The 24,196-nt window shown below is 38.7% G+C and overlaps 2 protein-coding genes across 6 annotated transcripts in view; one reads left to right on the forward strand and one right to left on the reverse strand.

Annotated features, from left to right (window-relative positions):
• The window catches only part of ccdc175.L (coiled-coil domain containing 175 L homeolog), a 29,685-nt gene extending 16,023 nt beyond the window's left edge, over nucleotides 1-13,662 (forward strand). For all 3 annotated transcript variants that reach the window (XM_018230673.2, XM_018230674.2, XM_018230672.2), the window contains 12 exons: nucleotides 441-577; nucleotides 1,366-1,476; nucleotides 1,566-1,637; nucleotides 2,697-2,832; nucleotides 6,140-6,271; nucleotides 8,188-8,326; nucleotides 8,730-8,809; nucleotides 9,678-9,830; nucleotides 10,161-10,263; nucleotides 10,596-10,639; nucleotides 10,778-10,925; nucleotides 13,500-13,662. In XM_018230673.2, coding sequence (XP_018086162.1) covers nucleotides 441-577; nucleotides 1,366-1,476; nucleotides 1,566-1,637; nucleotides 2,697-2,832; nucleotides 6,140-6,271; nucleotides 8,188-8,326; nucleotides 8,730-8,809; nucleotides 9,678-9,830; nucleotides 10,161-10,263; nucleotides 10,596-10,639; nucleotides 10,778-10,925; nucleotides 13,500-13,528 — 1,284 coding nt within the window. In that variant the 3' untranslated portion in view covers nucleotides 13,529-13,662. The remainder of the gene's footprint in view (nucleotides 1-440; nucleotides 578-1,365; nucleotides 1,477-1,565; nucleotides 1,638-2,696; nucleotides 2,833-6,139; nucleotides 6,272-8,187; nucleotides 8,327-8,729; nucleotides 8,810-9,677; nucleotides 9,831-10,160; nucleotides 10,264-10,595; nucleotides 10,640-10,777; nucleotides 10,926-13,499) is intronic.
• jkamp.L (JNK1/MAPK8 associated membrane protein L homeolog) lies at nucleotides 13,548-24,096 on the reverse strand. 3 transcript variants are annotated; one of them, XM_018230677.2, is made up of 7 exons: nucleotides 23,975-24,096; nucleotides 20,050-20,141; nucleotides 19,106-19,260; nucleotides 17,841-18,047; nucleotides 16,492-16,673; nucleotides 14,833-14,909; nucleotides 13,548-14,273 (listed from the first exon to the last, which is right to left on the reverse strand). In XM_018230677.2, exons 2-7 carry the CDS (start codon nucleotides 20,131-20,133, stop codon nucleotides 14,055-14,057), a joined length of 924 nt encoding a protein of 307 aa, XP_018086166.1. In that variant the 5' UTR covers nucleotides 20,134-20,141; nucleotides 23,975-24,096; the 3' UTR covers nucleotides 13,548-14,054. The 3 variants fall into 3 exon arrangements, with proteins under 3 accessions (XP_018086166.1, XP_018086165.1, XP_018086167.1); XM_018230676.2 differs by lacking the exon at nucleotides 23,975-24,096 and adding an exon at nucleotides 23,746-23,871; XM_018230678.2 differs by lacking the exons at nucleotides 14,833-14,909; nucleotides 23,975-24,096 and adding an exon at nucleotides 23,746-23,871 and having other exon boundaries at nucleotides 14,135-14,273.
• Nucleotides 24,097-24,196: the final 100 nt, after the last annotated feature.

Here is a 24,196-nt window from a genome sequence, read left to right on the forward strand (position 1 = left end):
ATCATTATATCCAGGATTGACACTGCAAATGGCGGAGGCATATATAGATTGACCAATAGAATGGGTTTGTTGGCGATAAGGCCATGTAATACCAGGAATGTGCCGTAGTGGTCTAAGTGGAGCTTTAGAAGTTCAAATGGCAGACCCTTGCGAATTAATACGGAGACCCCCCTCGAATGAGTTGAAAAAGTAGAATGAAAATGCCAACCCACCCATGGTTTCTTAAGTGCGAGAACTTTTTGCCCGGAGAGATGCGTCTCCTGGAGGAGAAGGATAGAGGGAGGATATCTCTTGAGATAATTAAACAACCAGCTCCTTTTAAATTTGGAATTAAGGCCCCTCACGTTCCAAGAAAGTATTGATATATTGTGTACGAAGTATTCTTATATGGTCATGTTCCAACAATTAACTGCAAGCTGCAGCATTTGATTTACTTATAGCTGGTTGAAGAGATGGATAAGGTGGAAAAACTGCATCAGACACTGACAGAATCCCATAAACAACTGATAGAAGAAAACCAGGCTGCTAGAGAAAGCGAGGACAAAGAATTTGCAAAAAAACAGGACTCCGCAAAACAGTATGAAGTGACATATTCCTATAACTATAATAATGTGTGCTGCTATACAGTGAAAGATGTAACTTTACATTCCTACTGCTTCACAGTAACACTGAAATATTTGTGTTTTTAATGAAAATATAATTTACTGTTGCCCTGCACTGGTAAAATGGATCTGCTTCAGAAACACTAGTATAGTTCATATAAACAAGCTGCTGTGTAGCAATGGGGGAAATTATAAAAGGGCTATATGGCACAGGTTAAATAGTGAATAACAGATAACACCATTATGTTCTATGGAGCTTATCTGCTATGTAACCTGAGCCCTAAATGTTCTATGCCGCAATCTGTACTGTAACACAAATATTTCCATCTAACCAATGAATTTTACTAATTAAGCAGACTGAACAATAAAACTTGTGGAAAATAAGAGGGACCAGAGGTCACATGTTTATTAAGCCCCCTCCACCAAATGCGGCCCAGTTGACCTCGCATGTAATTTTTTAAGAGCATCCACCAAGGAGGAGCCCTTTGCCATGCTCTCCCTGGTTCTCTTTTCTCAGTGTGCCCTATGTTGGTTCATACCCCAGGTTTCCCAAAAGCCTTAATCGCACAATCACAGCATGCTTCCTGGACATAGCCTCTACCCTCTGGCACTTTCTTTGTCCTGAGCTTCCTCTAAGGATGAGCCCAGAGCCCTTTGCCCTGCTCTCCCTGGTTGGTGCAGGTGCCTGTTAATTTTAAAATTAGGTAAGAAATGAAAGAAATTAATTAGAGACTTACATACAGTGCATTGTTTTATCTGACAGACTTGAACAAATAAGAGCTGTCCTCAGTGAAAAGATGGAACTGTATGGAAAACTCAAAAAGGAGATTAGAATTATGGGACTGGAAACTCAAAGGCAACTGGAAAATGGCAGGTGAGTTGCTGTGAATAGGACATCTGAACAACATTTTATCATGAAAAACAGTCAATAATTTTAGCTCTTATCTCCTTATTTTCTTTCAGAATTCGTACAGAGCAACTTGCAGCTCAAGTTGAGGAGTCTAAGGAGACACTTACAAAAGAAACACAGATAAGGTATAAGGACTTGTGTACTAATACCCCACATACAAATGTAAGAGTCTTAGGCAGCCAGTATGTACAGTGTTTGTGCCCATTGGTGCTCACTAGCTTGTGCATTAGACTGACAAACTCATGCCTCTAGTGATGTGCGGATCTGGTAAAACCCACACCCGACCATAACCCGTCCTCCCTCCACCCACGCCTGACTTCCGGCTTCCACTTATAGAACCGTGCCACCGATGACGTCACAAAAGGGGCGACACGATCAGGCTCACGTCTATTAAAAAAGGAAGAGGAAGCCGGCAGTGCAAGAGGGGGTGCGAGGTTGGCCCGAAACCCGCCCATCCTGCGGGTAATGGGCCAGCTCGCACATCACTAGATGCCTCCCCCTTGCCACCCGTGCCTAACTTTTGGCACCCCCAAGTATAAAAGGACTTTCCTTCTCCCCAGTGATGCTGTTCTTACCTAAACCCCCTAGGCTGGTGCTCCAGAGAGATCCTCTTCCTGTTTCTTTGTTTGCCTTGGTGCACATGCATAGTAGTGAAAAGACGAAATTTAACAAGAAAGACAACTTTTTCATTTTACTGCATGTGTTGGCCCAGGGGTAAAGAAGAAAGTCGAAGTGGAAGAAGAGGATAGATCCTTGGTGATCACTGAGAACCCCAGGCTGGTTCAGTTTTTTGCTTACAGGAACACTGGCCTGGGGTATCGGGTAAGTGAATTCATTCACTGAGTGGTACATAGCATTTGGAACCCCCAGTGATTGGGACTTTCCTTCTACTTTAAAGGTGCAAACTACAGGGCAGCCTCAGGCTTTTTCCACCTGCTATTGATTATTGTCCACACCAACCACAAAGCATTATATATGAAATATATGCTACACACCGAGAAGGAAGCACAAAGTAGTAAATACCCATGAGGAAATTTTTACCACAAAATATAAATGTTACACACCAATGACAGCTTGCAGTATCCTTTGCATGGGCCTTAAGTGCTTGATCAACAAGTTTTGCAAATTATACATCTGAAAATAGTAGCCACGAACGGATTTATTTATTTATTTTCCATCAACAGGAAGACGCTTCAAGTTAAGAGAGAAGAAGTATCAAAAGACCTAGAACTCTGGAAGGTCGCTGAAGAAACCTTTATAAATCAGCTGAGAGAACGAATTACAAATGGCCAAAAAAATCTTGCTGCCCTAACTGAAGAGGTAATACTTATTAGGTTCTCCATCTTAAGATACGAGTTATGGCATGATGCTATTCTTGTCTACACCATTGTATCACTCCTAAAAAGGTACTCCCTTCCCACATACCTGTTGCACAGCATATTGCAAGCTACCATGTTTGTCCATATCACATCCTGACAGAGCAGTGATCCCCAACCAGTGGCTCATGAGCAACATGTTGCTCTCAGTGGCCTCCACTGTGGCCTTGATTTCCTGGCTTGGAGGCAAATTTTCATTTCATAAAAACCAGGTCCACTGCCAAACAGAGCCTCATGCAGGCTGCCAGTCCACATTGAGGCTACCAGATAGCCAATCACTGCTCTTATTTGGTGCCCCAGGGACTTTTTTCATGCTTGTTTTGCTCCCTAACTACTTTTACATTTAAATATGGCTCACAAGTAAAAAAATGTTGGGGACCAGTGTTGGAGGCTCCATAATACTGTTCTCAGAGTGCTGATATGGTACATGCTCCTGTCTGGTTATCACCACTGTGGATCCACTGACAGGATGTGACCTGCCCAAGTATGTTGCGAAAATGAAAATTTAATATAAGCTTCGTCATACTAAAACAAGAAACATTCTAAGTATAACCCATTAAAATTTTGGGGCCGTTTCTGAAGTAATCAAGTATATCTTCTCTGTCCCTCCCTCTGCATCTGTTTCTCTTCATTCTGTCTTCATGCAGGAGTTTGGTGTCAGATTTTCATTGACAGTTAGATCCAATATATCTTTTAGGGGGGCTCCTGTTCCTAGCAGATGTATTAATAACTGACTTCAGCACAAACAAAATCTAATAAAATAACTGACTTTGGCACAAATTCTGATGAATTTTATAGAGTGAGCTCTAATACACACTAGACAAAAGGAGCCCCCCTATAAGATATATTGGATTCAACTGTCATTCAAAATCAGACACCCAACTCCTGCAAGAAGACAGAATGCTAAGAGTGAAGAGTAACACGATTATATTTAGATAATTTCTTATTTCAGTATGATGAAGCTTATATTGAATTTTCATTTTCCTGATAGTTCCCATTTAGGATACAAGTGGTTGTTGAACATAATGTTGTTAAACACTGTTCAATTCTTGTATTTTTTTTTATATCAAAGTATGAAATTTAAAGTCTCCGAAAGCCTACGCATGTTAATTCTTTTTTGTAGTATTTTTCAGTGTTTTGTGGAGATTATTTTCCCTTTACTCCATTTCTAACTTTAATAAATATATACCTAGTGTATGTCCTATATAAAGATGGCTGATGCTAATCAAGTGGTCCACATGGTTCTGCGACATGTTGGTGAAGGCTTACAATGGCTTATTGGAGGACATACATATGCACAATTCATAACAGAAACGTTCTTGTGTTTATCAGATCAAAGAAAAGCTCTGATTTGTAGATTTTTCTGGACTGGTGATTAATGCTAACCTTTCTAAAATCTTTTGCATAAACTATATTTTCACATTACAGTGCTACTGACAGGCTTGAGATAAGTGCATTTTCTAAATTCCAGTTACCTTGAAAGGTACTTTTTTTTTCTTTATTCTAAAGACATGACAGAAGCAATGTGGCATGTCATTATAGCATGTGTATTCCTGAACTAAGCTTTGTAACTAAGGTCGATTCTTGGAAATGTATGTCAACTGTAGCTCTATAAACAGCAGTTGTGAAATGAATGAGCTGTGCTTTGGAACTCATTCACAGCTCTCTTACTAATACAATTTTATCTGCTACATTTTTAGGCATCTGTTTTTTTTACTTTAGTGTGGTTTTTTAGTGCTTTGATGTGTTTGGGCTACATTTAGGGCAGAGAAACACGGGGAGATTCAGTCCCCCGGCGACAAATCGCCTCTTCTTCGGGCGACTAATCTCCCCTGTGCTTTTTGAACTTCCCACAGGCTAGAATCTAAATCACAGGTGGGGTGGCACTTTTTAGCGCTTCGTTGGCCGAAGTTGCCTCACGCGGAAACTTCGGGCGACTTCGGAAAACGAAGCGCTCAGTGTCATTCCGCTGGCGATTTAGATTCTAGCCGGCGAAAGGCTTTGCGGGGAGATTAGTCGCCTGAAGAATAGGCAATTTGTCGTCTGGCAAATAATCTCCCCACAAATAGTATTATGTGCCTATACCCTTAAAGTAATAGTAGTTGCTACTACAAAACTGTGAAGAGACTTTATAGGTCCATTCTCAACACCTGTCTGATATATAAGCACAAATGGATGAGAAAAAAAGTTCAAGCTAAAGGTATAAAGTGGCCTCCTGTTTGACATGTGCTCATTTAGCTGGGGTGATAAACAGAATAAACATTATCTGAACTCATAATAATAAATAGAATTCTAGATTTGAGAGGAATCCATGATCTTTTGCCCTTGGCCATTAGGTGTAAATTTTATAAAAAGATTGACCTTATGGTTCAAAATCTGTATTATAGCACTTCTCAACAGGTTTGCAGCCCCGTGTCAGGATGCCAAAATTCCAAGTAACAATAAAGTAGTACCCAGAGAGCACGTTCTGTATTCAAATCATCATTCTTCATGATCATTACAGGAAAATCATACACAACATGTTTCAGCCCAGCCTTCATCAGGTTCACCTTATGTGTTGCACTATTTCCCTGGCTCTTAGGGACTATTCTCACCCCTTCCAATAAGCTCACGATTTGTTCCATGTAGTGGAAGTCTGGGACTTAAACTCCCTTTGCTTTCCAGAGAATCTGAGCTCCTCACACCACGGCAAGAGGAACTTAACAGTTTATGTCAACATGGAGATGTATTTTACATTTAATCCAGAAATTGTATGAACTGTTTTGATCTTTGTTCCAGATGCTTAGTCTTATTTTTCGTCTGTAAAAAGATTCCCTCCCCCAAATGAAAGACTGTGCATGACCCCAGAACTGGGTAGGAATCTAACTTAAAGAGTCATGTTAACATAATCGTTTGCAGCTAAGCATATTTTGCCAAATTAAATCCTGTCGCTTGTCTTGTAACTACTATACAGGATAACTGAAAATCTTTATTCACATCATTTTGTCATTTGCAAATTAAGGATTGACCGTGGAGTTTATGATCCTTCTGTTCCATATCCTCCAGAATACTGGGCTTTAGTTACTTGTTAAAATATAGTTCCATAGGTCTGCATGTTTGTAATGCAGTACACTGTGAGCACAGATAATAAAGCTTTCACATTGAACTGCCTCTGGTCTTTAGGAGTTAAAGGGAATAGGCAGATTTTCAAAGGTGACACAACTGTAGGAATAATAGAACATGTATTCACTATAGGGTTTTTCATCCACTAGGACAGCCATCTTCTAAAAATCATAGAGCAGTGGGATAACCAGATCCACACCCTGACTGAAGAGATTGTTAAAGTGAAAGAGGCCTATTCAGACATGGAAAGAGAGTTAACAGCAGAGATAGACACACTACAGGTAACATCAGTTTAGCACTTTGTTTCATTTCTCTCTCTCTTTTATATATATATATTATTATTTATTATTTTTATTATTGTTATTATTATGTATTTTTTTTGCTGGCAAAAGGTCTAATATCTAGGATTTCCCTTAGTGATATAGATAATTATTTAGTTGGCAAACAAAAATAAAGATAAAAAAATTGTTGACTGTTCTACATTAACATTCTTATTTTACCTTATTCGGGTACTGGTAAGGGATCCGTTATCCAGAAAGCTCAGAATTACGGAATTGTCTCCATTATAATGTAATAATCCAAATTTTTAAAAATGTTTTCCTTTTTCTCTGTAATAAAAAAACAGTATCTTGGACTTGATCCAAACTAAGATATTATTAATCCTTATTGGAAGCAAATCCAGGTTGTTGGGTTTATTTTATATTTACATGATTTTCTAGTAGACTTAAGGTATGAAGATCCCAATTTTGGAAAAAACCCCAGGTCCCTGTGAATTCTGTATTACAGATCCCATACCTGTGTGTTTGTGTGTGCATGGCCATCTCTAAACAAACATATTCTGGCCTTATTTTAATATCCGTGAAGCCCCTCCCTATATTTCATCTCTGATCTCCAAATACTCTCCCTCACTAGGGATGGGCGAATTTTTTTGCCTTGTTTCACCAAAAAAATGATGCCCATAGACTTGTATGGTGCTGTGCGTCAAAATAAAAAGACGCGTGTCAAAAAAAATTTTGCCGCTCGACAAAGTTTTTTTTTTTTTTTTTTGACATGCATAGACTTTAATGGGTGTCGGCGACATTTCGGCGGTGGCAAATTTTTAATGAAACAGGACAAATTCGCCCATCCCTATCCCTCACGCAACCTTCGCTCTGCTTCTGATCTTCGTCTCGCTTCTCCTCTCATCACTTCTGCCCATTCTCGTCTGAAAGACTTCTCTCTGGCTTCTGCTTTTCTCTGGAACTCAAGCTGTCAGACTTTCTCCTTCTTTCCAAACTTTCAAGTGATCATCAAAGACCCACCTGTTTAAAGAAGCTTATTCGATGTACCTTAATTAATCAATCATTGCTGGATCGTAAATCACAAAATTGTTTCTAAAATCCTAATATCTCAATTGTACCCTAACCTTTACTTTGTAAACTCTAATTTGTAGGGCCCTCTAATCCTATTGTACTCTGTAATCCTTGTTTGTTATCCACCATTTATTCCCTGTTTGTTATAACTAAGGTAAAGCACTGCGTATCTTGTCGGCGCTATATAACTAAATGATGATATATTTCTAAAGGTGTATTGTACAGTGTAAATAATATTGCCTTTATAAACATGTCTAGAGAAAGATTGATGTATGCGTTTTAATTAAATACAGAGGTGTTTTTCTACAGAAAATATTTTGCTGTTCTTTTTGCCACCCAGCCCATATTGGAATCTGTTGGGTTCCCAAACATTTAGGCCTCCTTGTGTTTTGTAATGATATTCGTTATTCTGACCCCTTACATATACAATTGGATGCAAGTGCTTACAGGGGCACAGAACTTGCATCAATGGACTTTCATTAAAATCACGTATGAAACTGTTACAAGTTGCAGCTCAGATTTGGTGGGAGCATGAGTCGCAATTTACCTACTTTCAGAATTACTTTGCACAAATGCAAGTTCATGAATGACCCCATGAGCACTCACACACAGTCCTTGTCAGACTGGGACACCAGGGGCCCACCATCCCGGTGGGCCAGTCCGACACTGCCTCCAGTTTTAGAACACCAGTTATCACAAATTAAAATGCTCAGGACTTTGTCATGTTTTTCTGGCACAGTTTCCATGTTGACGTAAATAGTTCACATATAGCACCTTTATAATAATCGATATTCTTTATAGAAATACATCTAATGTGGTCTCTTTGGTTCAAAATATATTTAAAGGGAAAGTTGACTGTTTTAAGTGGAAATCTTGAAGGAGAGTCTGAAAAATTGGCAAGTAAAGCTGACCTCCTGAAGGAAGCAGAAGAGAAATACAGCATAGAGCAGAATAATTATGAGCAACTGAAAAATGAAGCTGTGGGTAAGGATTAAAAGAAAAGATAAATCTTCAAAATTATGCTATATTTGACTATCCTGGCCTTAATGTATATGTATTTTTTGGATTTGAAGCAACTATTTTTCTTGGCTCAGAAAATTTTGAAAAATCCTAGTTTTTGCAGAAAACTCAAACAATTCGTAGTTTCTGGGGAAAGCTCCGAAGTTTTTGGAGTTTTGCCTGACCCTATTTTTTTAGGGCTTTTTTCTTCATAAATAAGGTCCATTCTGGAATTCGGAGTTGCTTGAGCATTTTGTAGATGGAGAAGTCACTCTGGTTTATTTTTTGTATCAGGGCTTTAAACACTGGGCCTTTCCATAATGTATGTTTTACAAAAACTCCCCTGGGACGAATGTTTGTGTAAACTTGTCATTTTCTTAATTTCCAGAACTGAAAAACCAGCAGAGGTCACTAGAGTTGTCAATGAAAAGAATTCTCAAGGATGTAGAAATGAAGTTAGAACTGAAGGTGATTTACCCCTCTTCTTCCTTTATTAGACACTGAATTTCACCACTCTACAGAGGAAGAGCTCCTGAAAGGACAGGGCACACTAAAACAAATTCATATTGCCAAGTGGCCAGAGTTTGGGCGGGGCTGTGGTGGCATTATGGGGCGTGGCTTGGGAGGGTGAGGGCATGGTCAAGGACACATTGGGCCTCATTGTATTTGTTAGGGCCTTTTTCCAAGGGGCCCAGGTGACCAAAAGGTAAATAGTTGCTCCCTCCCCGGGGCAGAGGGTCCTGCAAGCTTAGTAGTGTGGGGTCCTGCAATTCCTCATGGCAAACCCCACATTCTTTTGGACAAGTGTCTATCATTTTTTCTGAGCCATTGTCTAGATCACCTAGAGTAGTCCTATCTGACGTAGCTAGCTCCAGTTACAGAACAGTTTGATGACTGTCTAGTGTTACAGGGACTAGTTCACTAAACCAGGTACAGAGTACGCCCAGCTCTACAGAAACTTACTTTCCAAACTATTTACTGGCTAAAACGAGTAACCTGGAACTCTACAAACCATTTACTGGCAGAACTATGTTGCAGGAACTAACTCCTAGAACTAATATAGAACTAACTCTTCAACCCTTTTATTGGGTATGCCTGAAGTATTGTGTACTTGTAAATTGATGTAGGAGAAAATTACAAACAACTGTTTTAGCACACTTTTATAAAAGGAATCCCACGTTACTTTATCCTGAATGTAATTTGTATGAAATGTTTGCAAAAAGAGATATTTATCATAAACTAAATATTGACACTATTCTTTGTATCTGTTTTCTCGACTCAATGAAAATTGAAAAAGCATTAGCCAAATATGATCACTGTTAACTTATTGTGGCAGGCAACAAAGGAAACTGCATTGAAAAACCTACGCAATGGTTTATTTGAAGAACTGCAAAGTAATCTTGAGAAAATGCTGCTAATTGAAAAGGATATCTATGAAGTGAACAGAAAACTGGAGCTTGTCACTATAGAGAATTGCCGCCTGAAATTAGTAAGTAGTTTGATGCATTCTAAACCATTTGCAATGAGATTCAGACCACTGCACCAATCCACACCCTCCCCCCGGGCTAGAGATTAAAGGAACATTAACACCAAAATAGTCAAGTGTTTTAAAATAATTAAAATATATTGTACTATTGTCCTGCACTGGTAAAAATACATTTTCACAATGAAATGGTTTTTCGTAGGTTCATTCACTTTTAATGTTACTGGTCAATTAATTTTAGGTGCAAGTGAATTCTGGTGTCAGGAGAGGGTTGGTTTTTATATTTCTCTCTGTTTTAAACGTAGCTATTTATTATTTATACAATTTTATTTCCAGTGTTGTGCGCAACTCAAAGAAGATATTGATAAATCAGTAATGGAAGCAAATGCACACATGTCAACTATACTACAGATACAGGGCAATTTGGCAGTTCTGATTGGTAAGTGGTTATCATTTTTTTTTTTTCTCTTATTTGTGCGTCTGTGGCCATCTAGTCAATGGGAGAAGTCCCAATGATTTTTTGCCGCGCGCTGGGTTTCGTGCAATACCCTGACCTTTATGGGTGAAAATTCCAAAAAATCATGAAAATCGCATGGAAAAATCATGAAAATCTGATTATTTTTTTTTCCCCGCAAAGCAAATTTTCGGGAAAATCGAATGATAAATAAGCGTAAAAATCCCGAGCTGATTTGATTGGAGTTTGTAGCAGAAAATAAACTCCATGAGAGAGAGAGAGAGTTATGTTTTTACTTCTATTTGTTTTATCTTCAGAGCAACTCCACGAAGGATGGGAGAAGGATAACTATGTATGCAAAGTAAGTCTGCTTAAAGGGAGCCATTCACATTGCAGTGCCACATGGTAACCAATGGATCGGCCCAGCTACAGATACTCTACAAGAGCCCAGAACTGAGATTTGTCTTCAACTTTTTTTTTTTTACATTTTTGTTCTTAGGATTTTTCAGATCGAGATGAATCAATATTAGATGCTCTTGTACAGCTCATTAAAAAAATTAATTGTCGAGCAGAGAAAATGGATTTTCTTAAAGGCAAGCTGCAGGAAAAATTTAATGGACTGGCTGCCCTTCTGGATAGCAAAGAAAGTATGTAAAATATTTGTTAACTTATCACTTACTTTGTAGTATGTGGGACACTTTTATTCATTTATACATGTTTAACCTGACAATTTACAGATATCTCTTCATTCATATTCTGATACTATTGCATTCTAAGACTAGGTAATGCATGCAATGAAAATAGCCACAGGAAAAATCATTTTAAAAAATCCTTGGGGAAAAAAGGCATATGCGTTTAAATGCGGAGTAGGAGAAATTCTTATTAAAAAATCCTTGAAAAATGCAAAGGTTTTAGACGGCAATGAAGCTATCTTAATTTTTTCCATTTTCTCTAAAGAATTTGCCTAATAAAAATATTAAATGAAATCTGTCATCCCCAAATTCTGGTACTAGAGAATGGAAAGGATAGTTCTTTTTTTTTTTTTAATGGCCTCTGCCTAGGTACTAGGGAGCTCCTTGTACCAGCGGCCATGTTGTGTTCCATGCATCTCCCGGCGCACTCATTATGCGAATGAATGTGATGTCACACACATGCGCATTACCAGAGGAAGCTGTGGCACAAATTACTTGTCAATGTGCTAGGACTGCAGTGCGCTTGTAAGACTTTGTGTTTCCCTAGGGAAAAATAGCACTAGATGGTGTATTACCCTTTATTGAAGTTAACTATATTTGGAAAAAACGTACTCGCATTCTAATCTGAGCAGAATTGGCTTGTAGAATAACTAGGTTGTGGAACGGACCCCGTACAGGATTGCAGTAGTCATTGACATGTCAGAGCTGTTACGGATGTTCTTTAAAGCCAGTCTTAGAGAGCGGTGGTTTATAGCGCGAACCTTCCTTCTCAGTGTCCTTTCGTATTGGCCTTACAGAGCAATGTTCATATTTAGCTGGTCACAAGTCCGGTGTTATCCGTTTCGGATTACTTCCACATGGCGTATCTGGTCTCTAAAGGGTCACACTTGGCTTCCTATGAACTCAGCGAAACTTGTTTATATTGTTTCATGTGAGTAGTCAAAGCTATGTACAGTTAAATAATAAGAGGGATTCTTTCCATTAGTAATGGAAGAAACCGTACATAGCTTTGACTACTCACACGAAACAATACATAGAAGCTTCACTGAGTTCATAGGACGCGAAGAACAACGCTCCGTAAGGCTGATACGAAAGGTCATGGAGAAGGAAGGTTCGCGCTATAAACCACCGCTCTCTAAGACTGGCTTGAAAGAACATCCGTAACAGCTCTGACATGTCAATGACTACTGCGATCCTGTACGGGGTCCGTTCCACAACCTAAGGGAGTTATTATTCTACACGCCAATTCTGTTCCAATTAGAATGTACGTTTTTTCCAAATACCGTTAACTTCAATAAAGGGTAATACACCATCTAGTGCTCTTTTTTTTTCCCTAAGGAAACGCAAAGTCTTACAAGCGCACTGCAATCCTAGCACATGTTCTGCGAGTGCAGTTACTAAGCAATCTTGTACATCTAGTGCGGAACTTACCTTTTTAGTACTGACAAATTACTTGTGCCACCAACTGGAGCGCAGGCTCTATTAGCTGACACTCTGGTTGAGGAAATAATTTGGTGGTGACAGGTGCTCTTAAGGTGAATTTTCCATTTGCTATGTTTCCTAAAGTGTCAGTAAAAGTATGACTGGCTTAGCTTACACTTTATAGCTTTGCCTAAACAGCAATAAGCATAGCAATGTTCCTGCACAATTATGCTAACAAATTTAATAGTTTTAAGCCTGTGGTACATGTAGTCAGTGGTTACTTTCCCTGTGTGCCAAAGTATTGCATTTCTTTCACAATTGAAGTATGAATATTTTTTTTGAGGGAATGTGATCTGAACTGTAGCGTGGTTTAGTTTGTCTATCAGGAAAAGGTTTCAGCGAGATATTCTCAAATGACTTACCATTATTGGTGTCAGTGGCTCACATCCATAATTATCACCCAAAACAGGATTTTCAAAGCTGCACAATTGATATCTGCTCAATATTCGGCCAGGTATCCGGGACTGTCAGTGGGCCCTTTACACAGACCAATTCATTTGCCCGAGCACAACATCTCAGAACACAGACAAATCACCTGATACAGTATACCTTTTATAAAAAAAAATCCACTAGTCTAAAAGCCTGTATGCTTTAGTGGGAATTAATGAAAACTGTATTTTCTAGAAGGATGCTAAGACTTTTGCAGGAGTCAAAGTAAACAGGTCTAAAATACATCAAACTCAAGGCAATAACTCAGATAAGAGAAGACTGGGAAATTCAGTAATGATGGAATGCTCTTTCAGTTTGCATTCCTCATATTGGCATTCCCATTGTGCACCAATTGCAAATTGTCTCAGGATAGCATTCTCTAAATTATACTAAAAGTTAATTTAAAAGTAAACAATCCCTTTAAAATTGAGATTGTAACAATACTTTTCCTTCAAAGCTGTTACTCGATTCATTTTGCTTATTAATAAAAGCTCTAATTTGTTCAATCAAATGCCCTTTCTCCTTCATACATTTATTTACTCATAATTTTCAGTTTTAGGCACTGTACTCCACGGGTTTCAATAAGCAGAAATGAAGTCCTCTACTTTTATATTTCAGGTCATTCTTCATCTATCATTGCTCACTGACTTGGAACAGGACCCTGGATCTTTTCACTGATTTTATTCTCTGATGACACAAACAAAACATAGTTATGAACATTAAAAAAAAACAGGTTCCTTTCTCTCGTTTCTTTGTATTCAAGAAACAATTAAAAAATAAATATATTAATGTTATAGCTTTTGGATGTGTTGCTTATACATCATCCACAACCAAAACAGTTATTATGTACAGATAAAGTCCATTGCACAGACCATTGCTCACAGACAGAAGGATGCAGTAAATAAAGCTATCTGCTAAAATGATTAATTCTAATGTTTCCAACAAACACTAGCTTGGCATTTTTAGAGCCAACAGGCAGAATGCTCCAGAATGTCACCGTCCACATAATAATGCAGAATAACAAAGATAAAGAAGAGTCTCTTGTTATTATTTCATCCACAATGGTAAAAGCACAAGTGCAAAATATAGCCAGAACCACATTTACCACATCACTGGCGGCTGGTTAGGAAGAATTTTCCTGGGATATGTTAATTCCCAATGCCAAAGTTCCATTTAATGCCCACTGCCTTCTTCCAATCGTATCCGCGATGGGTCAGTGAATTTGGCAGTCAGCAGGTAGAAGAGGGTAGGCCCAGGGACTAAAGCAAGAAGAGGCAGGTCCTTTTCAAATGTATCCACTCTTGAGATAGAGATAATTCCATACACATGAATAACCCAGTGGCTGAAAAGGACGACAAGCCGTTTTTTCCTCACCAGGAGATCCTTAAAGGACTTGAAGAAAAGAGACAGAAACATTAGCATCTATAACATAGGTATGAACAAGTAGTTTTAACTTTTACATCCATAGGTTTTAAAATAATCAACTCTCTAAAAAATGAATCCTTATTCCTGCCATAAGTTTGTTGCCAGCAAGTTTTAGTACAGACCACTACTTGTGTGTGTGTGTGTATATAATCATTGTGTGTGTATATAATCACTGTGTGTGTGTATATAATCACTGTGACATAAGGCATTATGATGCACTGTGAGCTTTTCATTGATACAGCTACAATAACAGAGAAATTCAGTGATACACTAAGTGGTCTTCACTCACAGGAGGGAAAAGTTGACACATTATCACAGGTAAGTGCATTAATATACCCTGTAATAAATAAATGCCAGGCTGAGGTCACATGTACTGTTTTATAGGATTAGATATTGTGGGAAGTTCAAATTATTTATAAACTCTACTCGCCCTTTATAAACCTTTGGTTCCTAATAAAATAGAGAAAGCAAATAATACATCACAAACCTCAAACACACATCCAAACATTGTAAATGATAGTCCTACCTCTATTTCTGAAGCAGACATATAGACAGCCAGTGTTATTAAAGATAACACAAGAATGATGTAAGGAAAAGCATAATCTAGAAAGCAAAAGGGAGGCTAAGCATTAACAGTAGGTAATGAGAGGACTGTCTTCTTAAATGAGCATGATCTGTAGATGCAAATTGCCATTTTTTCATATACCCACCTGTATAACTTAATGCACTGTGGTGTTTTGAGCACTTTTGCAATTTGCATATTTTTTTTAGACTGCTAATAATATGAATTTGTTATAGCCAAATTTAATTTACACTCGGATAGACCTGAGCAGAGAAGCATCAGGAGATCCTTCCTGTAGCAGTAAATTAGGATTTTGTTATTTTGACTTCAGGCCAGATAAAACAGGGGGAGCTTCTGTTACACATTAATTATATTAGCAGTGTCTCATTGTGAATTAAAACATATATTATTATCTCAATATTTTCTGCTACAAACTCTGATTAAATCCGCTCAGATTTTTTAAGATTATTTATTACATTTTCCCAAAAATTATCTTTGCAGGGAAAAATCTGATTTTCACAAATTTCTGACTTTTTCATCCGATTTTCGAAATTTTTACCTGAAAACTTTGGGATATTGCCCAAAACCCAGAGCACATAAAAAAATGATTGGGACTTCTCCCATTTACTTATATGTAACCTCAACAGGTCTGAGATGCAAGATTTTCATATTCTGACTTTTTCATCCTCCGGGTTTAATAAATTCTGAAAAATTTGTGATTTTTTTAAGTCTGATTTTATATTAAAAAAAAAAATCACGAGTCATCATGAGTTTTGCATTCGGAGTTTAATAAATAATTCCCATAATGTAAATTGCAACGGTGTTTAGAAGACTAGTATATGCCCCCTATAAGAAATGTGGAATGCTCGCAGGTACATCATATTCTATGATCATGTAGAAAAAAGAAACCCTGGGGTCTCCAATTACTTTTGTTTGCTATTTATACCTGTCATGGAGGCAGACTGCACAAGATGAAGGAAGCATTACCCAGAAGTGGTTAATAATAACGCAACTGTTTGTCACTTGCCATCTCTTGTGCATCTTTATGAACCAAATCTGGTTAATAAATGAAATGATAAATTATGCCTTCTAAATAAACCAAATCAAGAACTAAAAGGTATAATCACTGGGGGGATGCCAAAATGTTAGACACACCCCATTAATTATAATCTTATTTGCTAAAACCTGCACCAGTCCAGGGTATTTCTGTAGAAGCTCTTTGTTACCATGTTCTTCAGCTTCTCCATCTTTCTTTGTTTAAGGCAGGCGCATTCGCAGAAGAGTGAAAGCTGAATTTCGATACAAAACACCAGCTTTTTCACGCCCCTGCATCTGCCCAGGAACAGCGAAAAGATAGAGGTGTAAGAAGATCAAGGTAAATGAACTTCTATAGAAATAACCCAAGTCATGGCATTTTTCTGCTAATAGTTTCACTGACCCAGGGTATGAAGTAAGTGATTATAATCACGGTGGGGTAAAATTTTGTCGCCTCCCCAGTGATAATAACTTTCCTACTTTATAAGGGCATATGTATTGTTACATTTAGTTTACAAGTGCTAATCAGACTGTGTTTCCGATGTTTATACTGGAATTTTTATTTTAACATTTTGTAGTGTGACTTACAAAGCAGACCGCCTCCCACTGCCTGGATAACCGTTAGGATTGGAAAAAAGTAAAGGGCTGCATATATGCTTTTAAATCGATCTGACTTTCCCAATCCGCAAGCAATCTTCTTTATCAATAGAGGCCGGAGAATCATCATTAACACCAGGGAGAAGGCATAGTAAATAAACACAATGGTGTACCTGTTGAAAAATAGAAACATATGCAGTAAGAGCATTGTGTTTATATCGGACTGCTGAATGCAGTGGTCGTGGTTGAATGATAGATTTGAATGTTGAAATGAAGATTCATAGTCACCATTCTAATTTCAATTATGCTCGCTGCAAGATAGCAGTGTAACCCATGTACTGCTAATCATAAGTAGCATACATCACAACATCCCCAGCAACAAAAATGACTGACTGTGAGGCTTACATTTCATCATTATTTTTATTTTGTATTGCCAACTTTTTTCCTCTATTATTAGGGGCAGATGCATCAAGGGTCGAATATCGAGGGTTAATTAACCCTCTATATTCGACTGGGAATGAAAATCCTTCGACTTCGAATATCGAAGTCGAAGGATTATGCGCAAAAACTGCGATTGAACGATCGAAGGAATAATCCTTCGATCGAATGATTAAATCCTTCAAATCGAACGATTCGAAGGATTTTAATCCAACGATCGAAGGATTATCCTTCGACCAAAAAGACTTAGCCAAGCCTATGGGGAAGGTCCCCATAGGCTAACATTGGGTTCGGTAGCTTTTAGGTGGCGAACTAGGGGGTCGAAGTTTTTTCTTAAAGAGACAGTACTTCGACTATCGAATGGTCGAACTATTTTAAGTTCGAATCCTTCGATTTGAAGGTCGAAGTAGCCCATTCGATGGTCAAAGTAGCCCAAAAAATACTTCGAAATTCGACGTTTTTTTACTTCGAACCCTTCACTCGAAGTTAATGAATTGGCCCCTTAATGTATTCTGACTTGCTCACTGCTGTCTGGTTGCTACATTAACTACAAATGAGCACAAGAAAGTATCATTGCCCCTGCAGCTCCCTATCATTACTGATGCTGGTACTGCCAGGCTGAGGGAGGCTTGAGGTGCATTTTCTGCAGAAAAGAATATGTAATGGCCCTACTTTGGTAGTAATAATGGCAAACTGCTATTGGTTTTCACAAACAGTATCACTTTAAGTAACTACAAAGCAAATTAAGAAGTAGTAAAAAGTTAATTGGCTCTGGTTTATCATCTCTAGAAAATTATTTTACTGTGGCTAAAATGAAACCCCTTTCCTAATGACAGAAAGCATAAATATATATGTAAGCAGATTGTTTCACTTGCAAGTTATGTGATGCATGCAGTACTTACAGAGGATAGACCGCTTCATGGGTACAGTGCAATGTTTTCACATAATCAGGGCTTGGGTTATAAAGCATTGTATACCAGTCTGACAGCTTCTGTACTCGGCAGGAATTAAGTTGCAGGTATCCTATAGGTTCACTCACAAGTAAAGTTGCCAGAGAAGCGACTGTGCATTCAAATAAAGCGGTTATGTGTTGAAAAAGTGCACTAGAACTGGAAGAAAAATAAAACACATTTTATGTTTTCTTACCTGCAGCATAAAAGTATCCGAGCAGAAGCATGTTGAAACTAAACATAAACTCAATTCTTCATTAAGAATTTCTATTAACTCCATGGCCATCCTTATAGAGTTTAGAAACATGGGGCTGATTTGCGAACAATGGTGCAAACTTTACCAATATATATGCCCATAGCAACCAGTCTGCCTTTTGCATTGATTTTTCAACTCGCACAGGATTCAAACGAGCTGCCGACTGGTTGCTATTGGCAATTGCATTTTTGCACTAGGTTTCATTTTCCGCAATAGACTAAAGCTGGCCATAGACGCAAAGATCCGATTTTCGGACTTTGCGTGGAGAGTCCTGACATTTTTCTTCCCATGGAATCGGTCGTTTGGTCGATCGGACAGGTTAGATTATTTCTGTAGGCTGACGATAATATCTCTGCGTGTATTACCGATCTGACTATCTTCAGTGGGAGACTGTCACCAGCTTTGTCGGACATAACTATCGTACGATTGCTGTCAGGGACAGAACATCGGCTGATCTGTTCTTTTACTACTTTATTTGATCTGAATGGTTCGTGGCAGGTCGGGAGATGGGGAAGTCTAATTGTTCGAGGATTGGAACGATCAGATCTTTGCATCTATGGCCAGCTTAACAGGTCACTTCAGTACAGATAGTACTTGGCAAAGGCAGTTTTTACATTCTGCTTACCAAAGCCGTTAATACTAATACTATAAGTTCAGGGTGCCAAGTGAAATTTCAGGTGCAAATCATCATGTTTTTTATCCCCCAGAATTGGGAAAGCAGATTTGTGCTCAACACAATCTGATGCATAAAAGTGTAAAATTGCTTTTGTGCATTTTCACCAATTGGAAATAATTGAGCTAAAAATTGTCGGAGAGGGGATTGCGTCAGTTCTGTTGCTCACAATTAAAGTGATGCATTATTCTTTAGGCAAATTACCGAAGCAACCATACATTAACTTGACTAAGAGACTGGAATATGAATAGGAGAGGGCCTGAATAGAAAGATTGCTGTTTCAGTTACCTTTTTTTCCCAGAATACCACTCAATGAAAAACCAATGTAATATCAAAGGCAGCATAGCCATAAAGCCTAGGAATAACCAGTCATACAGCTCGGGAGATTCTAAGCACTGTCTGCAGATTTTACTGTGATCAATCGTTTGGCCTCTTGGACAGATCTGTAAAAAACAAAAGAGCAAGTCTGAGGATGAGCTTTATACCATGTAGGTAGGAACATTGTTTCAGAATCTTTATCCGTTTATGAAAGTAGGGAAAAAAATGTTAGAGAGGCAACCCATGCATTTTATGGTTTTAAATCTCCAAGCCTTCCCAAAGCTAACAGTTGGGGGTATATTTATCAAAGAGTGAAGTTAAAGATCACCAGTCTGCTAGAGTAAAATTTCCACCACTCTCCATTCATTTCTATGGGATTTTGAAAGGCGTATTTAACAAAGAACTTTTTGAACCATTGATAATTTCTCTTTTAAACATCCCCTAGAAATGAATGGAGAGTGGCAGAATTTCACTCTAGAGGACTCTGGTGATCTCTAACTTCACTCTTTGATAAATATACCCTATAGTATCTACAGTTTATCGGTTAGACAGGACCAGCTTTGCTCATTACATTACTTGTGGATACAAATCTGCACTTCATACCAAGCCTAGATTTCCAATGTGCCATCCTACAACTAAAACTCCCTGCATTTTTAACAGCAGAGTCCCAAATACTACATAATGTTTCAAATAAAAATGTTTATACCCAGCTTTGATAGCTTTTCAATTTGACATTACTTTTGCTTAAAATATTCCCTGCCCATTAACATTTTAACATGATGAATGTGTTACGGCTGATGATATTCAGAATTGAAATGGCATTCTCTAACAGGACTATAACATGTGTGGTTCCTAAATTATGGAGCTGGCAGAAGGGAACACACACAGCTTTATATATATTTTGTAAAACTCACCCCACAATCTCCATATATTTCTGTTGTACCATTCAGTGCCAGCACAGGTTTTCCACAGTATTCCCCATAGCATGTTTTATGCATGTCCACAGCTGGAATATAAAATGGCAATAGTTCAATAATTTCCATAACTTAAATATTGTTTTACTAATAAGGCCAGATGCAATTATAATGAAATACAACCTAACTTAGGAAACAAAAAGATAAACAAAAAATAGAAAAAAACAATGTTGCTGAATTTTTACAACTGTTGTACAATGTTTTTTCTTTTATAGAGACCTTCATTTTCCAGAACACCACAATTGATTGTAAAACGCAGCAGAGCATTCTAAAAGGCAGGATTCAAGCCCAGGCCCCACAGAGCAGCAAATCTACCTCTTGACTGTAGTGGCAGCACCTAGACTACCAGTGGAGTTAACGGCTAAACAGCAAACCCGTGTCTATAGGTTGGGCAATTCTATATAAATAATGGGGCCCGGCTGCTGGCTCTTTGCTGCTCTTTAACATTCATCTAGACTGCTGAACAGAGGCTGAAAGCTCTAAAATGCTATTGGGTATTACAGGGATCATGTGTCGTCTAGAACGAAAATGTCCGATTCCTATGGGTTTTTGGACTAGTAATATACCCAAGCAGCAATGTTAAGATCTAGTGCAAGACATTTAGGGGACTATTTATCATGCTGTGTAAAAAGCGGAGTGAAACATTACTGTTGATGTAGCTCATAGCAACCATCAGATCTTTGCTTCTGTTTTCTAACTGTTGAAATCTAGTAGCTGGGCATCACTGGTAATTAGTGATGTGCGGGTTGAGAAAAACTTGACCCCGAACCTGCCCACAACCAACCCGAACTCATCTGCACCCACCTCTATTTATATAGACCTGCGCCAACCCACCCTGCCGATGATGTCACAAAAGGGGAGTGGCGGGCACGCGCCTATAAAACTGGAAGCTGCCAATGGTGTGCCGAGGTCAGCCTAAACCTGCGGGTATCTCGCTGGCCCTCACATCACTACTAGCAATGCTTAACGTTGCTACTTTTTACAAAACATGATAAATAGGCCCCTTATGGACCCACTTATCATGCTATGTAAAACCGTGGAGAAAAATCTCACCAGTGATGTTGCCCATAGCAACCAATAAGACCTTTGCTTTTGTTTTCTAACTTGCAGGTGACTGTTGAGATCTTATTGCAGATTGGTTGCTAAGGGCAATATCACTGGTGATGTTTTTCTCCGCTGTTTTGCACAACATGATGAATAGGCCCCTTAGGCTAATGTTGTGTACAGCACTCTTCAGACAGCCCATTTCAGATGGATTAAAATCGCCTGGGACAAGACTCTACTGTTCACTTTCTCTACAATTGGAAATGAATAGAACTTAATTTGTGCTTGTTCTTCTGTCTCAAAATTGACACCAGTGCACTTGCATTTTCTTTTTAAGTCAATTAGATCCTCGTGAGGCACATTTCAGATGTGATACTTGTGACACTTTTCAGTTAGTTGTTACTTGTAAAGACAGTTACAAACAATGAAAAGCATAAAGTGTAACAGTCCAGCTGAAACAGCCATAATCATGATTAAAAGAACAGTAACATCAAAAACTGAAAGTTTATTAAAGTAATTAAAATATACTGTACTGTTGCTCCGCACTGGTAAAACTGGAGTGTTTGATGCAGACAGACTATAATTTATATAAACAAGCTGCTATGTAGCCATGGGGGGCAGCCATTCAAGATAGAACAAAGGAGAAAAGGCACAGGATTCATGCTTTCACTTTTTTGTTACTGTTCCTTTAAGTGAGCTGACCAATGGGTGACTGACAGACAATAACAAAAGATTTTTGACTGGTTAATGAATGGTATCCTTTCCCACCTGTAAAACTCAGGGGCTGCTGTTTATAAAGGTTAGCACTGAAAAGGCCAGCAGGGAAAACCTGGGACAAGCGCATAATGAGTTTTCTGAGCACCTCCTGTGATAGGGAAACATGGAAGCAAATCTACAGGCTTGGAGCAACACTGACCTAATGACTGATTCTAGCAAATTAATTTTGACCCTTTATGCACATGTACTCTATAAAGAAGGTAGTCCATTTAAACTGAATTTTTTATCATTTTCATTACTGTCCTGCCCTTTGGGAACCCCGAATTTAAAGTATAACACAAGTGTTATGGTCCAGCACACCAAACAGCCACGCTGATGACAAGACTAGGTTTGTTATGATTTTTATTTTGGTTTTATTTACAGTTATGTTTTTCCCCTCTGTCATTAGAGTACTGTTAAATTCAGTCTGAAAATAAATCTGCATGCAATTTGCCTAAAATGAAATATATACTATTCATATGTGGATTTAGGGATTTGGGCTTTTTTTAATATATAGAAAAGACATTGACGTTACAGAATAGTCACTAAACAACATTAAGTTTTAACCCTTAATCAAAGCAATATAACACCGGTTATAGGCAGCGCTGGATTTAGTGGGCGGTCACCCCGAGGGTGTGTGGTCCTAGTGCCCGCCCGCATACTCCCCCATCCCTGCGAACGCGGGGGAGCTGTGCTCCACAAAAAGCAGCTGGACGGCATGCCACCACAAATATTTTGCTGCCCTTGGCCCAGGCCTTTGTGACCTCGCCACAAATCTGTAGGCCAGTAATGGTGGATGAATCCTACCTGTTTATTGAAAATTTGCAAAGTGGTTACGCACATCATTTTTTTCCCTCCCATTGGAGTCTATGGGTGTCATGTTTTTGCTGCAAAACTTTTCGCTCAACACTATAGGGCAGGAATATCTGTCCAGCAGCCTTCCAGCTCTTGTTGATATACAACTAGCTGTGTACATCAATTGTCTGAGCAGCGCACTCTGGGACCACTTTGAAGAATCGTACTACTTCAGATCACCGGTAAAAGCAGACAATCGTTATTTTGATATGATTTACAAACATGGCTTTTGAGGTCTGGTGCGTTTGGTGGCTATGAACTTCCTCAGAGACTCTCAAAAAAAAACTCACTGAGGAAGTGCGTAGCCACGAAACGCGTCAGACCTCAGACGCCGTGTTTGTAAATCATATATCGAAATAAAGTCTGTCTGCTTGATAAAGGTCCTAACAAGGGCCGAAAAGTTGGACACTGAGATGTGTATCTAAATAAAATTTGGAGAATTTTTACAAAGGGAAGTGCTGGTCCTGGGACGATTAATTCCTAAACTAAACTGTATGTTTGAGAAATTGACCGTGCACCCCGAAGGCTACCTGAGCAGAGTGCATGCTGGCGCTTAACAAAGATTTGTGTGTATATATATATATATATATACATATGTGTTTTATACGTGTTTATATAATTAAGTAGTTGTGTCGCCTTCTAGATTTCGACTGTTACTCAGGGTATGCTGTGAGTTCTAGTTTCCTGGCATATAATACAGCTTCTGTACAAGCATCTACTATAAATGCTATACAATTGCACTGATACACTGGGCATTGTGCTGCATGAAATGAAATCATAAGTAGAAGCAGCCAGCACTTTATCACACCAGACATTCCCCTGCATGTAAGGATCCAATATGATCATAGAAGACAAATATCCATGGAAACCAGCAATATACACATTGAGCTTTATATCTTTCATAGCACAGTCACGTTCACACCACAAGAATACAAGATACATTAGTGATAACTCTCCACATAACACCGGACTAGTACTCACCCATCCCCAGCTCAGCCGAGGTTCCCCGGGGTCCCCTTCCTACCAACCAGCAGTAGCCATAGCCAAACCTCCGTCTCGGGGGCGTGCCTAGTTGAACGTCATGCGCTGCGCTTAATCAGCTGAGCCCCCCAGGTGCCATATTTGATGTGGGCAAATGGTACTTCTGTTTCAGAACTAATAATAACGTAATACCAATCATATATGTACAACCCCATACGGTACCACTTACTTAAGCGTTTAATAAAAGTTGCTCGTTAGCAATTCCTTTTGTAATTAGAACTCCCGAACTGCTTCCGAACAGTTGAAGATTGCCAAAGTAAATATGGCTGCAGTTGTATCTGCAGAATCGTCCCACACTGCGGCTTACAGATCATTATTGGACTACAACCCCCAGAATGCACAAAAGTGGTGACGGCAGTTGCGCTCCAGCTCTGTCCCACAGCACAGTCAG

Source organism: Xenopus laevis, chromosome 8L, assembly GCF_017654675.1.
Source record: "Xenopus laevis strain J_2021 chromosome 8L, Xenopus_laevis_v10.1, whole genome shotgun sequence".
NCBI lineage: Eukaryota > Metazoa > Chordata > Amphibia > Anura > Pipidae > Xenopus > Xenopus laevis.

What these genes read in the sequence shown, in the direction of transcription:
- jkamp.L (XM_018230676.2), bottom strand. An exon ending in CATGAAGCGGTCTATCCTCT is followed by an intron (nt 16,674 to 17,840) that starts GTAAGTACTGCA and finishes ATTTTTCAACAG; the next exon opens with GTACACCATTGTGTTTATTT. An exon ending in TGTCTGCTTCAGAAATAGAG is followed by an intron (nt 14,274 to 14,832) that starts GTAGGACTATCA and finishes CTTTTCTTCAAG; the next exon opens with TCCTTTAAGGATCTCCTGGT.